Source organism: Carassius auratus, chromosome 14 (assembly GCF_003368295.1).
Source record: "Carassius auratus strain Wakin chromosome 14, ASM336829v1, whole genome shotgun sequence".
Lineage (NCBI taxonomy): Eukaryota > Metazoa > Chordata > Actinopteri > Cypriniformes > Cyprinidae > Carassius > Carassius auratus.
Genome location: NC_039256.1, coordinates 30,917,657 through 30,933,415, shown reverse-complemented (window position 1 = coordinate 30,933,415; position 15,759 = coordinate 30,917,657). Strand labels below are relative to the sequence as shown.

Sequence of the window (15,759 nt, the reverse complement as noted above, 5' to 3'; positions counted from 1 at the left end):
CAGGCGCTGTATGTCGAACAGTGCTTATCCAAGCTGATTCAAATTCACGTCATTCCTCCATGTGCAAGTCCTTTCTATGCAAATGACGCTCTTTATAAAATGATCATTAACATACACTGGCTAACGCAGTTGACACTGTGCTCTCAAAGGGAAGAGAACAATCTGGATTTTGTTTCAAATTAATGTTTATGTATGTTTTCTAGTGACCAAGGCAGCCATAAAGAATCATTTTCGGCTTTGTAAAGAGTGGATTCGTGAGGTATCGTATTCATGGTATTCAGTCTTCCATATCCAGTCGAGGGTTGAATTGCTATCAGCACTAATTTTGTCTCCATATTTACAGCAATACCTGATTTACATAATTCCGTCAATGAATCAAGTGCTAAAATAAGGCACGCAAATAAACAAAATCCCATTCAGACTTCAGTGGTGATCAGACAGACGAGTCAGTTCATGCTTGGTAAACATGTTTACCGAGTTATTATTGTTTTCACAACATCTTAAGTCCATGACTGACATCTGAATCGTTTTGGTCCATATGCATGCTCATATAGTGTTGTATTGAAGCTGTACACATATCTCACATCCTCTAGTCGGTGGAGTATTGTATTCTTTCCACTGGAATGAGCTGAAATAAATATAAAGCTCATCATGAGCCGCCACAGTAAACAGGAGTTAGTGTAATGATGGTGATGATGGATGGTGAGTGTTAGTGGGCAGCTGTAGGGTTCAAAGAGACTTACTTATTTATAGTGACTGGCTTACAGCCAAACATGCCTGAACCGCTTTACGTCCAAATCTGTTTGGACCCCCCATCAGGCACACAGTCCCCTCTGAGTCCCAGCAGGTGCTTCCTTCAACTGCATTCCCATAGCTTGTCTCTTCAGTCCTGATGGAAAGCACAGATTATCACCAGATCGTCTGCACAGGAACCAGCTAACAGCAGAACACTGCAAGCTTTGCACTTGTATTCAACTCATGTAACAAGTGCCAAGTTTCATTGATTATTCCTTCTCAGCCTGGTTTTCTCAATGCATCTTATTAATGGTTGAATTGGTTTATCAAGAAGAGATTAGCTTTGTGAACCTTGAGGTTCTAGTTCCGTGTTCTGCAAATTAAACCAGTCGAGAGAAAGATCCAGTGACATGTTGAGTTTGTCTATGCTAAGACTATCAAAAAGAATTGGCAAAAAGCCAAAAATAACGAAGTCTGATCGATGTGATTTAGCGCGTTACCATTTTTAATGATCTTCCAGATCAACTCTGGTCTTTTAGATTAGAATTGGATCATAAATCATTATAATGTCATAAAAAAAAACAATCAGTGATTGATTTTGCATGTTTCATCTTTTTCATATATGGCATACGAGTCAATAATGAGCTATGGGGTTAATGTCTAGAGATCAATGTCTAGATGAAAGAAAATGTTTAATATTCTTCTGTGCTTGTCTTCAAAGACCTGCCTCCCCCTGCCACCAGAGAGAGACCGCCCGGCTGTAAGACGGTGTTTGTGGGCGGCCTGCCAGAGAACGCCACAGAGCAGCTGATTGTGGAGGTGTTCGAACAGTGCGGGAGTATCATCGCCATCCGCAAGAGCAAGAAGAACTTCTGTCACATCCGCTTCGCTGAGGAGCACACGGTGGACAAGGCCCTCTTCCTGTCAGGTGCATGATCGGGAGGATCTTCCTCTGTCACTGCAACACCAAGAGTCATTTAATTTACACTAACAGCAGCTATCCTGTAAATTGTGTACTTACGTTATAGATTACACCCTTAATATTTCACAACGTCATAAGTAAGAATTAGGGCTGGGACAACGCGTCGAGGTCATCGATGACGTCGACGCAAAATATGCGCATCGATTCGTCGACCTGTTTTTATTTCTCTAAAAAACGTTTGCAAAACGTTTACCTTATGTACGCGAAGTAAGCTAGGCCCTATGTGTTCAGTAAGCTTGTTTCAGTAAGCTATGTGTTTTCAAGGCTTCAAGGTTTTATTGAATGCTATCTCCATACAAGTGCAAAGTAATGCATTCTTAGTCTTTTATTTTGTAATTTTAAGAGCGATAAACATATATTGCAATGTTAAGGAATTCATGTTTTTTTTCATTCAGATATGTAAATCAACATGTATAAATTGTTAGTAGTCAATTAATGGGGAGATAATCGAAATCGAATCGGTCTGGAAAAATTAATCGTTAGGTTAATCGATGCATCGAAAAAATAATCGCTAGATTAATCGTTTAAAAAATAAACGTTTATCCCTGCCCTAATAAGAATACATATAAGAGCATTAAATCATGCTTAGCATTTATATGCCACGCCACGTGATTTAGAATAATTTCACTTAACCTTTCATCAGATTGAAATGAGGCCCATGTGTCCACAAGTTGACTCTTGACTTGATTTAGAATTAATGAGGGGGGCGTGGCTTCCGCACATCAATCACAGCCCTCAAGATCTGTAGACGCTGGCCCTCGGGAGTCCCTGACAGAAGAGGTCACCGAGAAGACAAGCGCAGACACCTAGTAATAAATGTCTGCCTTTTAACGCTGCATATCAATCACCTCCTCGACACGGGTCACATGAGCTGCTTCTCTATCCAGTCTCATCTTAAATCAGTCTTCGTATGCAAATATTAGCATGTCCACCTCAGCCACAGAAAGCTAATTTAAAGAGCCGGTCGCTTCAATAATACCTTTTCCATTATTTATTCTTCTCTGAGTGTTGCTCTCTCAGTGGAGGAGGGCGAGATTGAAGCGACGCCCCGTATATTATATGGCCTCGTGACGCAGCTCTCCGGGCCTTTCCATAAATAATGCCGCTCGTTTCTAACGCGAACACATTGCGTAAAATATTTAACAGCGTCTCGAGGGCTGTAAAGCGGTGATAGAGGGGCGGAAGCAAACTGTGAAGCTCTTTCTCTCATATCTGTTGACACGGGCGTCTGTGAATATACACCTCAGCCTCTCTGAAATCTACTCGCAGCATCATACGATTCATTATTTTCACGTAACGCTTGGCCATTTGTCAAAATGCTTTTCAGAGCATTTGAAATATATAAACCCTAATACAAAATCCCTTTCTTTTTTCAGCCCTATCACAAGCCAGATTATTCTCATACATCTCGGCTTGTCTGAGCTGGTAGGGGTTTTAGGTTTTCGATTTTCTGGTCTGAGTGTAACTTTTGAGGAGTTTTACATTTCGTACAAAATAACCAAGTGTGCGTGGTTTGGCCTTTGCACAGTTTGTCAGGAAGCACATGTTAGACGTAAAGCTTAAGCATCGGAGAGAGTTTGTGGGAGTCTCTTTGTCACGGGTCACTTCATGAATCAGTGTTGATAATATGTTGTTTTTCTCATTACATTCCTGTGGTTTGTTTAGGCTGAATACTTTTCTGCTTCTCTCATTTTATTTTCCTGTTCTCCTTCCTTTTTTTAACCATTTAACTTCTTTCACTCTACTTCTTTTCATCCTTTTTCCATTCCTCCTTGTTTCCTTTCCTCTCCATCCTTTCCTATACTAACTTTAATTTTCTCAATTCCCTGTTTTTTTCTTCTTTTTCTTCATTTTCCTTCTCTTCCTTTGTTTTTTTTTCTTTTTTTGTTCTTCTTGTCATTTCTTATCCTGTCCTTCACTCCACTTCAACTTCTTTTCTCCACTCCCATTTCCATTACCTTTTTTTTCTGTTTCCTCTTCCTCTTTCTTTTCCCGTTTTTCCTTTCCTTTTCCATGTCTTTTCGTTTCCACTTCTTCACACCCTTCCCATTCTTTTCCTCATTTTCCCTTCCTCTTCCCTTTCTTTCCCTTTGATTGGTTCACCTTTCCTCTTCCTTTCATTTTCTCGTGATTTTCTTTAATTGTTTTTCCTTTACTCCCCTTCCCATTCTTTTACCTCTTACCTGTTTTTTTGACGAATTCCTTTCCTCTTTCTTTTCTTATCCACTTCCTCTCCATCTTTCCCATTTCCCTTCCTCCCTTTCCCCTTCTTTCAATCCCTTGATCCATTTCCCTTTCCCTTCTTATTTTATTTTCCTGTCATCCTTTCCTTTCCTAATTTTTCCTTTTATTTTTCCCATTTCTCATTCTTGTTTTTCCTTTCCTGCTTTACTCTGCTTCCCCTTCCATTTCCACTTTATTTTCCTCACCTTCGATATTCCCTTTCCTTTTCTTACGTCATTGTCCGTTTCCGTTTCTCTGTCCTGTAGGTTACAGGATCCGGCTGGGATCCAGCACAGATAAGAAGGACACCGGCCGGCTGCATGTAGACTTCGCTCAGGCTCGAGATGACCTGTACGAGTGGGAGTGCAGACAGCGAATGCTTGCGCGGGAAGAGAGACACCGGCGAAGGATAGAAGAGGACCGCCTGCGTCCCCCCTCGCCGCCCCCAATCGTCCATTTCTCTGAGCACGAGTGCAGCCAGCTCGGAGAAAAGCTCAAAGGTGGGACACGTGACGTGTTATGCTTGTGTCACAGTGATTTAGTTGTTTTCATTAGTCACACATCTGTTGTTTCCTGTTGTCTGGTTGCATCTAAAAGCTAGTTGTCTCTTTGAGTTTGACATTCCATGCAGTTTAATAGAAACCATCTGTTTAACATTGCATTTTTTTTTAAGAGAAAGTGTATTAAAGAGAAGCTTTTGAGATGAAATCAACAGTGTATTAGCCATATGCAGTTAGCTCAGTTTGCAGTGTTTACAGGTAAAAGATGAAGGAAAGAGAGGACAGGATGATATTGCATTCTGGAGAAAATATCAATAGCATCCTTACATCTGCTAGATTTGCCTGTATAATCAATATTGGACAAGTCGGACTATTATTTTTGAATTTGTTAGTCCTGACTTATTTAGTCTGAATCAGATTAATGAGCAACTAAATCAGTTTATTGATAGAGAAGGATTTCATATTCATGACACATTGATGCAATCTTAAAAGGGTTGATAGATTATTCATTTAAATTATTTGACAGCATCTTTTGTTTATCTGTAGTTAGGACGTCTATAAATAAATCAAAGCCTCCTAGAATTCTAGAAGCGTTTGTGTGCTTTACAGGAATACAGTAACAAGAATAGAAATATATATATATATATATATATATATATATATATATATATATATATATATATATATATATATTTATATATATATATTTATATATATATACAGACCAAAAGTTTGGAAACATCACTATTTTTAATGTTTTTGAAAGAAGTTTCTTCTGTTCATCAAGCCTGCATTTATTTGATCAAAAATACAGAAAAAACTGTAATATTGTGATATATTATTACAATTTAAAATAAATTGTTTTTAAATGTATTATACTTTAAATGATCATTTATTTCTGTGATGCAAAGCTGAATTTTTCGGATCATTATCACATGATCCTTTAGAAATCATTCTAATATGATGATTCATTATCAAAGTTGGAAACAGTTCTGCTGCTTAATATTTTTTCAGAACATGTGATACTTTTTTAGGATACTTTGATGAATAAAATGTAAAAAAAAAAAGAAGAAGCAATGTTTTTAAAATGTATATATTTTTTAAGAACAGTATACACTACTGGTCAGTAATTTGGGGTCAGTATATTTTTTCTTTTTAATTAAAATCAATACTTTTATTCAGCAAGGATGTGATAAATTGATAAAAAGTGATAGTAAAGAAAATATATTATTAGAATATATTATTAGATTTTTTTTTTTTTTTTTTTTTTTTATAAATGCAGTTCTTTTTAACTTTTTCCTCATCAAATATATTATTCAGCAGAACTGTTTCCAACACTCATAATAAATCAGAATATTAGAATGATTTCTAAATGATCATGTGATCGACGATGTTACATGTGACACTGAAGGCTGGAGGAATGATGCTGAAAATTCAGCTTTGCATCACAGGAATAAATTATTTTTTTAAAGTATATATTTAAATAGAAAACTATTATTTTAAGTTGTAATAATATTTCACAATATTACTGTTTTTTCTGTATTTTTGATCAAATAAATGCAGGCTTGATGAGCAGAAGAAACTTCTTTCAAAAACATTAAAAATAGTAATGTTTCCAAACTTTTGGTCTGTACTGTATATATATATATATATATATATATACAGCAATACCTTTGCAACAGTTCTTCATCTGTCACAGTTAAAACCAACAGCTGCGCAAATATCTGCCAAACTGTTCATTTAGTTGATTTTATTTTATTTATTTATTTTCAGATTTTAAACAAACCCAAAAACACTAAAAAATAATAGATTTCTGGAAGAGACTCCCTGTGGCGTTCATTAGTGATTTTCAGTTTTCTCTGTTTCTCATCTCATTCCCAGCCAAAAGTCACAAGCCAAAGCTTTGTAGTTTCAGAGCAATCGGTTTGACTGTTTTCCACACGCACACACACACACACACACACACACACACCTGTGTGCCTCTGGACTTCATGAACGACTGAATCATTTTGAGTAATATTACCCTTTTAACAGAAAGCACTCCATAATATCCATGAGTTATGATTGACAAGTTCAATCGTCCAAGCTCTTTGCATTCTGTTCCTGTTCTCTTGTCCTCTCCTAAATGTCCTCTACTCTGCTAGTGTGCATTCGCTGTCTCTTTTAGCCCAATAAACATGTCCTGCTAATAAGTTTTGACACTAGAAGGTCCCAGATGAGAAGTGTTGCTTTCCAACTCCGTACTGAGCTCTCGTCCCACCATCTGTTTCTCCCCCACCTTTTTTCCTTTCCCCACTCAGACGACTCCAAGTTTGCCGAGGCGGTGCGTGTCCTTCTGACCTGGGTGGAACGAGGGGAGGTAAACCGCAGAAATGCCAACAACATCTATTCCATGATCCAGTCCTCCAACAGCCACATCCGCCGGCTGATGAACGAGAAGGCCGCGCATGAGAAGGAGATGGAGGAGGCCAAGGAGAAGTTTAAGAACGCCCTCGCCGGGATTTTAGTACAATGTGAGTGTTTCTTTACAGATGTTGCTACTCACCCACACAGCATTTTTGGGCATCATGTGCATTTCACAGTACACTAGGCTTGGAGATATGTTAACTTAATAATGATAAATATACTGTTTACATCCAAAAAAAAAGGCATTTTGCACAAAAGATTTTCAGACTGAACAGGAAATTACTAAAAATGGTGTTGAAACCTTGATTGAAAATATTGGATTTTTGGCCTTGTGCTGATTTCCATCATTATTGGTGCTGGATTTTACATGAATTATGATAGCTCACAGATCACAGCTCTGCTGTAATAAGACCCAATTGACCCAATCGCAGCTGGCGGCTTTAGATTTGCATTTCTCACAAACCCTGAAATGATTTCACTGATTTCATCTGTTCGGAGCACATATAATTGCAAATACATGACCGCTAAATAATACCAAGATTTTAGGCCAGATTTCACACGTGCATGTGTGATTATTTGATTTTTATATGCCACAATTGACATTTAGATCAGTCTTGCTGTATGTATGAGAATGTGTGATCCATAACGTAATAATAGAAACGTTAAAAAGTCGGTAAGAGTTTTTAAAGGAAGTCTCAAGGTTGCATTCATTTGCAAAGAAAACGGTATGTTGTGTACTTTCACTGAAGCTGAATTGTCAGCATCATTAATCCAGGCTTCACATGACACTTTAATGAACAGAAAACAGCATCTATGTAACATTCTCTATTGTAATCTTTGATCAGTTAAATGCATCCTTGAAATCTACATTTTTGAATAGAAGTGTATGTCCAGCTAACCGTATATATTTCTTCAGTATAAACCATGAGTATCACTTTCATTAAACGTATCGAGCATTATTAGAAATGCAGCGCCAGGACTGAGAGCCCAGAGAGGTGCCTGTTGTGTGACGTCACTGTAGTTTCATCTCTGCTATCAGACACAAAAGGAAGCATTGGGTAAATGGGTGCTGTCAGCTACCGTATGATTACACTTCACTTCCTGCCATCATGATAGTACGCCCAACGCAAGCAGTGCTTTGTACGTGATTGATCCAGTGCCCAGAGAAATGGAGCTACCACTCACACACGTATAGTTTCCTTGATGCATGGCAGTGTGCATTTGATTCAAGGATTCATTGGGGTGTGTGGGATATATACAGAGAATGTTTCATTAATATGCAACTAGGGTCAAAGAAATGGAACAAAAATGAACACAGACCTATTTAAAAGGTCAAGGCAGAGAAAATCTTGCTTTGAATATCATGCATATTTATCTCTTGATGAAGTGTAATTCAATGTACAGCATGGCGTGTATTAACCAGCAGGAGGTTATTTAGATGTATTTATTAGAAAGCTACACTTCCGAATGCAACGGCAAAGGTTAAGAAAATCTGCCCATTTTTTGACCTCAGTTTGCTGTCAGTTACTCGTACACTGCAGCTTTTCCACGACTAGGTTTTCTAGTGTACACGCTTTGATCTGAGATCAGTGTGCACCAAAGGTAAGTTCTCCAGAGGCTTCTATCACTTTGAGCTGAATGCAGGAGAAGGTAGAGTATGCGGACCATGTGTAGATCTTCACGACCCTGAGTCTGTGATTTGGTTTAGATGTTAGTCTCTGGACAGCACACCTGATGACCCTTCATAGATTAAAAGCAAGTAAGTAAATCACTAGAGTGTCATGTCTGGCTCGACTGATTGCTCACATAACCTTGACTTGAGCTTGTAGAGAATCAGAAACACTTCTGATGACATGCCACTCAACAACACACCTGTTCCAGAACACTTCCTGTCAAACCTGTATGTATGATGCATTATATATAATGCACAATTCCTTATAATGTGCAGCAAAGCCATTTTCTGTATACGCTACCTTTCTAATGTCTGGGGCTTCTCTTTGGAAGCAATTCAAACTTTTATTCAACGAGGACACATTAATTGTTCAGAAGTGACATTTATAATGCCGCAAAAGATTTCTACTTCTATTAAATGCTGCTCTTTTGAACCTTTTGAACAGTGTATCATGTAGCGTTGAAAAAAATGAATTGTTCCTTCGAGCGGCACATTTCTGAAGGATCATGTGACATTGATAACTGCAGTGAAAATTATGAAAATTCAGCTTTGCATTCAGAGACAAAATCTCACTGGCCCTAGACTTTTGAATGGTAGTGTGTGTATCTGTGGAAATTATTAAATTGTGTGGATATAGTAAGGTATAGGCGAACCACAAAAGCCTATTTTTAGATGTGTATCATGAATAAGTCATTGAATTATTCATTATGTTTTATGACATATGAAGATAAAAGTGGTGAACAATGAAAAAAAAATCTGTGGTTTTTCTTTGCAGTTGACTTGAACATTGTTTTAGTAAGAAAAGGATGAGAATAAACAAATGTTAAAGTTCACACCGCACTTATTTATACACTCAGTCATATAGGCTCTGCAGGCTCGCCAGAAATAGCCTTTATCTTTGTGTTCGTTGAATAATCAGTGAAACTTTTTTTAGTAATGTTATTCAGCAGAAAACCTCATTTGAGTCATTTCATACAAGTTATTCTGTTTCAGACACAGACAACATTAATATTTTCATGATAACACCCCTGAAGAGTAAACACATGATGGCACAAGAAATGTGGTGCTAATCATGGAGTTTGAAAGTGTTATAATCCTGGTTAAAGTATTTGTAAGAACATGCAAATGATTATAAGATTACATTATAAGGCATTATGAATTATAATGCATCGATATACATTACAGGCTTCATAGAAAGTTTTCCTCCTTCTATACTAACTTCACTTCTTATTATTGATACAATCGGAGTTCCTGGTCCAGTCGTGGTTCACTGTCCTATAGACATGAAGATCTGGAGTAATGCTTGATTTATCTGTGATGTCATACAGGAACTTGATCTAATGTGAATGTCATGGTAAGTTTCTGCTTATGCCTTCACTGTCACCGCTGATGTCTGTCTATGCCATGCACTATAGTCGTCTGTGACCCTGGAACACAAAACCTGAATTTTTTACTGGTTTTGTGGTCCAAGGTCACATATAGAGATGGAGCTTCGCAAGCATCCACAGACATGAACGTATTTACCAATACGTCTCTTCTCTAGCGACAGGTTGGAATCCAAAGGTGTTTTATTGTTTTGAAGAGACAAAACATCACCTTCCCAGAGATGCAGACTTCATCTGCCAGAATATGTCTTTGCTGTTTTGTTCATTCTCATAGATATTTGGTTCTGAAGCCTGTCAGGTTATTCTAATGGCTTTAGAGCGTCTGCTTGAGGAAATAGTGACAGTAGTGGTTTGCAACCAAGCCTTCTTGAGCTGTCTGCCAGAGTTATCTTCTATCAGGAAAACTAGCTACAGATTTTTCATCAGAAAGGTCATTTCACCTTAGAAGCACCTTCTAGTAGCTTCCCTTGGTATTTAGCAGTGTCCAGCCTTTTATCTGCAAGCAGCAGACAGCAACCTTTGATACGAACCAAGTATCTGGCACTGTAGTAATGTCTGGTCTGTCGTGATGGCGAACACATGCGGCGGGAGAATCGCTCACGCAAAGGAGAAGAAAGCATTGTCAAAGTCAAGCATCTGTCTTATCTGAACGCAGACAGACTGGTGCTGTCACATACCAAATCTGTACAGTTTGTAGTTAAAGTGTTCATGTTTCTGTAAACTACCTTGCAGAAAACAGCTTTCTTATTATTGCACAAACATGGGAGAACACAAGTAAATATTTTTACATAATGCTTAATATTATAAATCTGTAGTATTTTATACAGATAAATTCACTAAATTATCTCTATGCTTAATGCCATAGATGTATATTTGAGCTTAAGTCGTATTATATACTGTATCTGGTAGCTGAGCAGCAGAGAAAGCTGCTTGTAACACTGAGATCCTGATTTCTTTTCCCAGGAAATGCATGAACAATGAAACGGAAAATATAGAAATATACCATAAAAACAGCACAAGTCGCTTTAGATAGAGGCATAAATGTAAATGCACATTACAGTGTCATAGCCCAGTACTCCGGGGGGTGACTGAGTTATCTTCAAAGGTCTGTGCCTTTAAATTAAAGTGAAAGTGACCCATACTCGGAGTTTGTGCTCTGCAACACACACACACACACAGTAAATACACACAGAGGGCAGCCATATTAATGCTGTAGCACCCGGGGAGCATTTGGGGGTGAAATCGAGCTTGCACAGCTAAAGGCCGTTGTTTTGGCCTACATGATTTTCATTTGTAAATGGTGAACATTCAGAACTCAAACTAGTGAAATTTTGCCATGCACATCAGACTAAAAACACTGCACCCTTACATGCACCTACACAATCTCAGTGGTGCATACACTCAGACACATGCTCTCCATCCTAGCTTTGCTATCGATCTCTTCCATCTAATTAAAGGATGCTGAAGTCACTATCGATCGGGCCTCTCTCGCTCTTGAGCATGCTGTTGCTGCAGACAGATTAGTTTGGCATCCTTTCTGACTCCCCAGGGTTTATTAACCCCCCTCACGGAGAGAGAAATGGGATCTCTGAGTGAATCTGCATAGGTCACTTTATACCATCAGTAATGATGTCATGCATCCATCAAGCCGCTGCCACCATATGTTTTTGTCTGTCAGTCCTTCAGTTACATCACTTTGGCTGATGGATGCTTAGTTGTCATTTCCCAGACACTTTTTTTGGATCCATGATGCATTGCACATGCAGAAACTCTTTGAAATAGGGTGTGATAGTCTTAAATGTTCTAGTCATGGCAGTAGCTTAAAGACTATCAGATTTTGCTAAAAGTAACAGGCATGCTTAGATTTAAAGGAATACTTGAAGTCTAGAGGACAAAACCTAGTGAGATGCCTTGCTGTCTGTTTCTTTCTGAAGGGCCACTCACACTGACAGTGTTAAATATCGATAAACCAACCTGAAACCAACCTGAAATATCGATAAACCAACCTGAACCAACCTTATCCATTTGGATAAGAGGGACAGTGAACTTTGTGATGCCACAAAATGAAGCAATCTTGTGCAAAATAGCTGAAATGTAATTTTTTTATTTTTTTTGGAACATAACAACCTTTACATTATTATTTTGCTAAGTTAAGAGCAAGACATTCTAATAGACCAACACTTAAATGATTAAAATCACGAAATAGCGCTCCATTCATTGCATTGATGTATTTTACAGATTTTTTTATTTTTAAGTTTAACGTAATAATACTGCCTTTCAAAATTTGATTGGTAACATTTTTTTCATGTTTTTGAAAGTAGTCTCTTATCCTCACTGCATTAATTCAAACAAAAATCAATAATATTGTGAAATAATGTGATTTATTCTTGATCAGAAATCCTTATAATATGCTTTTTTGCTGCTCAAGAAACATTTTTGAACAGTAGTGTATGTTTTGCCTTGTCATCCACTATCTTGGATGATTTTTTTCTCTACGAAGGATATGTGTGGTGCTGCCTTGCGTTTAAGCCACAGGAATGTGCATAATTATGCCGCCTACTTTTTGGTTCAGCTTTCATGTCATTAGCCCACCGATGTTACCTCAAAACACCGTCTAGGTCGGCAGATTGCTAGTTTTTGGAACAGAGTTTATGTCAGAGATGTCAGAGCAGCACATTCTATTAGCAGCTGTGATTCTCAGCAGCTGTTCCCCTTTCGTCCTGCCCTTTCTTCCTGTCTTACATTCTCACAGGAAATTACTGCCATGTATCTCCAGCATCCAAAGCACTCTTGCCCCCTAAACCAGTTGATTGACTGCCTTGTCAACAGATGACTATTTCTTGAAAGTTTCCTTTAATGAGTTTACATAAATGAGACGCCCTCTATAATCTATACACACTGAAGTAATGAGCACAGCCTGTCATTGATAAAAAATTCATATATCATTAGACTTCCACATGATGTACTCTTAAAATACTGGAAATGCTATCCGGCCAGAAAAGTTCATGAAGGTGAGAGGTGAGTTGTGGTAATCGTGAAAGAATAAACATGAGACGGAACAGTTGATTTCAGGTAATTGTAGGGTATTCATTATTCTGCTGTTTAATCTTCCCATGAGAGTCTACGAATCTGTCATTGTTGACTTACCCACATGTAATATTTCATCCAGAATGTTATTCAGAATGTTCCAGCTGCTATTTTGCTACATAGAACAACAGCTCATAGCTGCCACAGAAGTTAAAGGAATAGTTCTTCACAAAATGAAAAATGTGTCATCATTTACTTGTTCTCATTTCGTTCCAAACCAAAAATGTTTCAGAGAATGAAAGTCTTGCTGCTTGGACCCCAACGTTCTTCTCAAATATAAAATATATTTGTGCTCTACAGAAGAAAGGAACTCATACAGGTTTGGAATGACATGGGGGTGAGTAAATAATGAGAGACTATTCATTTTTGGGTGAACTCTCCCTTTTTTCGAAGAGACATAAATGTGATCTAAATCAGATCTCGTCCCTATAGATACACCAGTCACCCCAGCTCAGTGTTTATGCTGTATAGAGGGGGGTAGGGGAAAACAAAATCACTTCCTTCCAACCTGACATAAAATTTTTCAATCCTCTGCACCTTCCCAATCGCCCCTCTCTCTCTTTCTTTCTTTGGACGCCCATACTGGCCCCTGCATCCCCTGCCACAGTTGAGCAGATTGTGTCTGTATTCCACGCTGCTTCCAAACAAAAGGCATGGGACCATTTCTCGAAAGCCCAACGCAAGAACCTGGACATGTGGCGGAAGCAAGCAGAGGTTGGTGTTTTCATTTCTTTAAGTGAATGTGTTCATGCTTCACATTAGTTATGCAGTATGTTACTGTCATATATTAGTATTTTCCATTTCCCCTGTCCATTTGCCCTTTCGTGCCAGTTCCCCATGTGTACTTGAACTCTCCTGAAGTCCATGTATTTTCTTTTGAGTTGAATGTTAATGGTATGATAGTTTAATTGCTCAGCTCTGGTAGTGAAATGTGAATCGACACTGACCCTGAGATTTCAGCGGTTCACAACCGGCAGGTAATATTGAGTCTCTCCTGATAGCAACAATAGAAATGTCAATATATCAAATCATTGGTACTCCAAAACCCTCAAAGCTCAGTAAAAAGATAGATTTATTGTCATTTAGTGGAAGTTGGAGAGAGACACTGTAAGCTAATTAATGAATCCACATTTTTGTTGTTGAAGTGTTTTTTTTTCTGTCTCTTTCCACTGTTTTCTATGGTCACTAGGTAAGTTTTAAGACATATCTGACTGTTAGTGCACGAAGACCCAATTTGGTGTCTAATTAGCACTTTAATTTCCATTGCTGGCAACATTAAAACACAATTTCACATGGATCAGAGGACTGATATTGTTTACATCTAATAAAACTGAGAACTCCTGCTCAGCAAATGATGGGTGTGAAATCAACCGAGGAGTGGACTGTCCGTGTGTCATAAAAACATGTTCCTAGAAGTTTACAGTAATTAATTTTCATTGCTTTAAAGTCAACATTATTTTTTTATCTATTGAAGAAAAATCAAAGAAAAAAAATTATTCATAATATTGCATGTTAAATGATAAAAAAAAAAGTAGCATGATGCATCAAGATGTTCTAGTGGGTAAACTTGACCTTCAGCCTGCTTAAAGTGTGTGTTGGAGAAGAGTAATAATCTACAATCAGCAACAAACTGCCATTCAGGTCTGACTTTGTTGTGGTATGTTGCATCCACTTATAATGATTCAATCAGTTCACAAACCTTTTTTTCTAGTTCATATTTGTGTTTCATTATGACTGGGTTGTAAATGTTCACTTGAAGCCATTGGAACAGCTTAAAGATGCAGGTACTGTAAATGCTGAAAGAGACTCCTCACTGTTAACACAAGGTAGGTGTTTAAAATGAGTTGCACCATGTCCTAAATAATCCTTTATATTTTTTTATCTCATAGATGTAATTCATTTCTTTCATTCATTTCCAATAAATTTCTTAATTTCAGTTGAGCAAAAATCTAGTCATCAGAAATGGACATTTACGTCAGAAATATTGCACACGTCCATCCATTTTCAGCGACTTGTGAAGCACATTAAGACAAATTGCTAATGCTGCCAGTTAAGAGCTTCGGTTAACTTCATGAACTGAGTCCTTGATTGACCGCCTTATTTTAAAACTTAAATGACACTTTATTCGATTTGTCTCCAAATGAAAAAGTTACATATAGAGTTCTTTTAGCACTTACCCTGTTCTTCATCACTGAAAGGAGCTTATTATTGCTGCAGTAATTGTGTCCTTATTGAGCTCTCTCTTTTAGTGAGTTCCTCTCATTTAATCTATTTCATTTCTCCCGTCAGATGACAAGAAAGAGTATGCAACAACCCTAATAACCCTTGATCATTTCTAGAAGCCAATGTCCAATTGCTGTTTTCATCCTCCAATCCCAGCTTTTGCCCTCTACTCTGACCACTTGACATACGTTGAATATGTTTAGCCTCAGATATGAGCAGCTTCTCACTCCCAGGTTGGCATTATGCTTGCAGCTTCACCGTGACTATGACAGGAAGCTCTCAATGCTGTCACAGCGGGGTGATGCCTTGTTTGAGAAGAAGAGAAAGTTAGCAGGCCTCTCTCGCCTCTTACATTATGTATTGAGGAGCCAACCTCAAAACTGTCGGAATCCCTCTACTATGACAATGCAGGTCTTCAGGGATATGCCATGCTTTCCTTTGCCTTTGAACCTCAAACTCGAAATGTTTATGTTCTAACAGAGCCCATTAGTACCATTTAAACATATTCTGCTGTAGGAGGTTGCTTCACTCCTGAATCCGGTTAGT

General features: G+C 38.0%; 1 protein-coding gene across 5 annotated transcripts in view; it reads left to right on the top strand.

Annotated features, from left to right (window-relative positions):
• enox2 (ecto-NOX disulfide-thiol exchanger 2) overlaps positions 1 to 15,759 on the top strand; it is a 194,091-nt gene that overhangs the window by 154,382 nt on the left and 23,950 nt on the right. For all 5 annotated transcript variants that reach the window (XM_026281218.1, XM_026281217.1, XM_026281214.1 and 2 more), the window contains 4 exons: positions 1,457 to 1,663; positions 4,207 to 4,440; positions 6,741 to 6,953; positions 13,598 to 13,704. In XM_026281218.1, the coding sequence (XP_026137003.1) occupies positions 1,457 to 1,663; positions 4,207 to 4,440; positions 6,741 to 6,953; positions 13,598 to 13,704 (761 nt within the window). The remainder of the gene's footprint in view (positions 1 to 1,456; positions 1,664 to 4,206; positions 4,441 to 6,740; positions 6,954 to 13,597; positions 13,705 to 15,759) is intronic.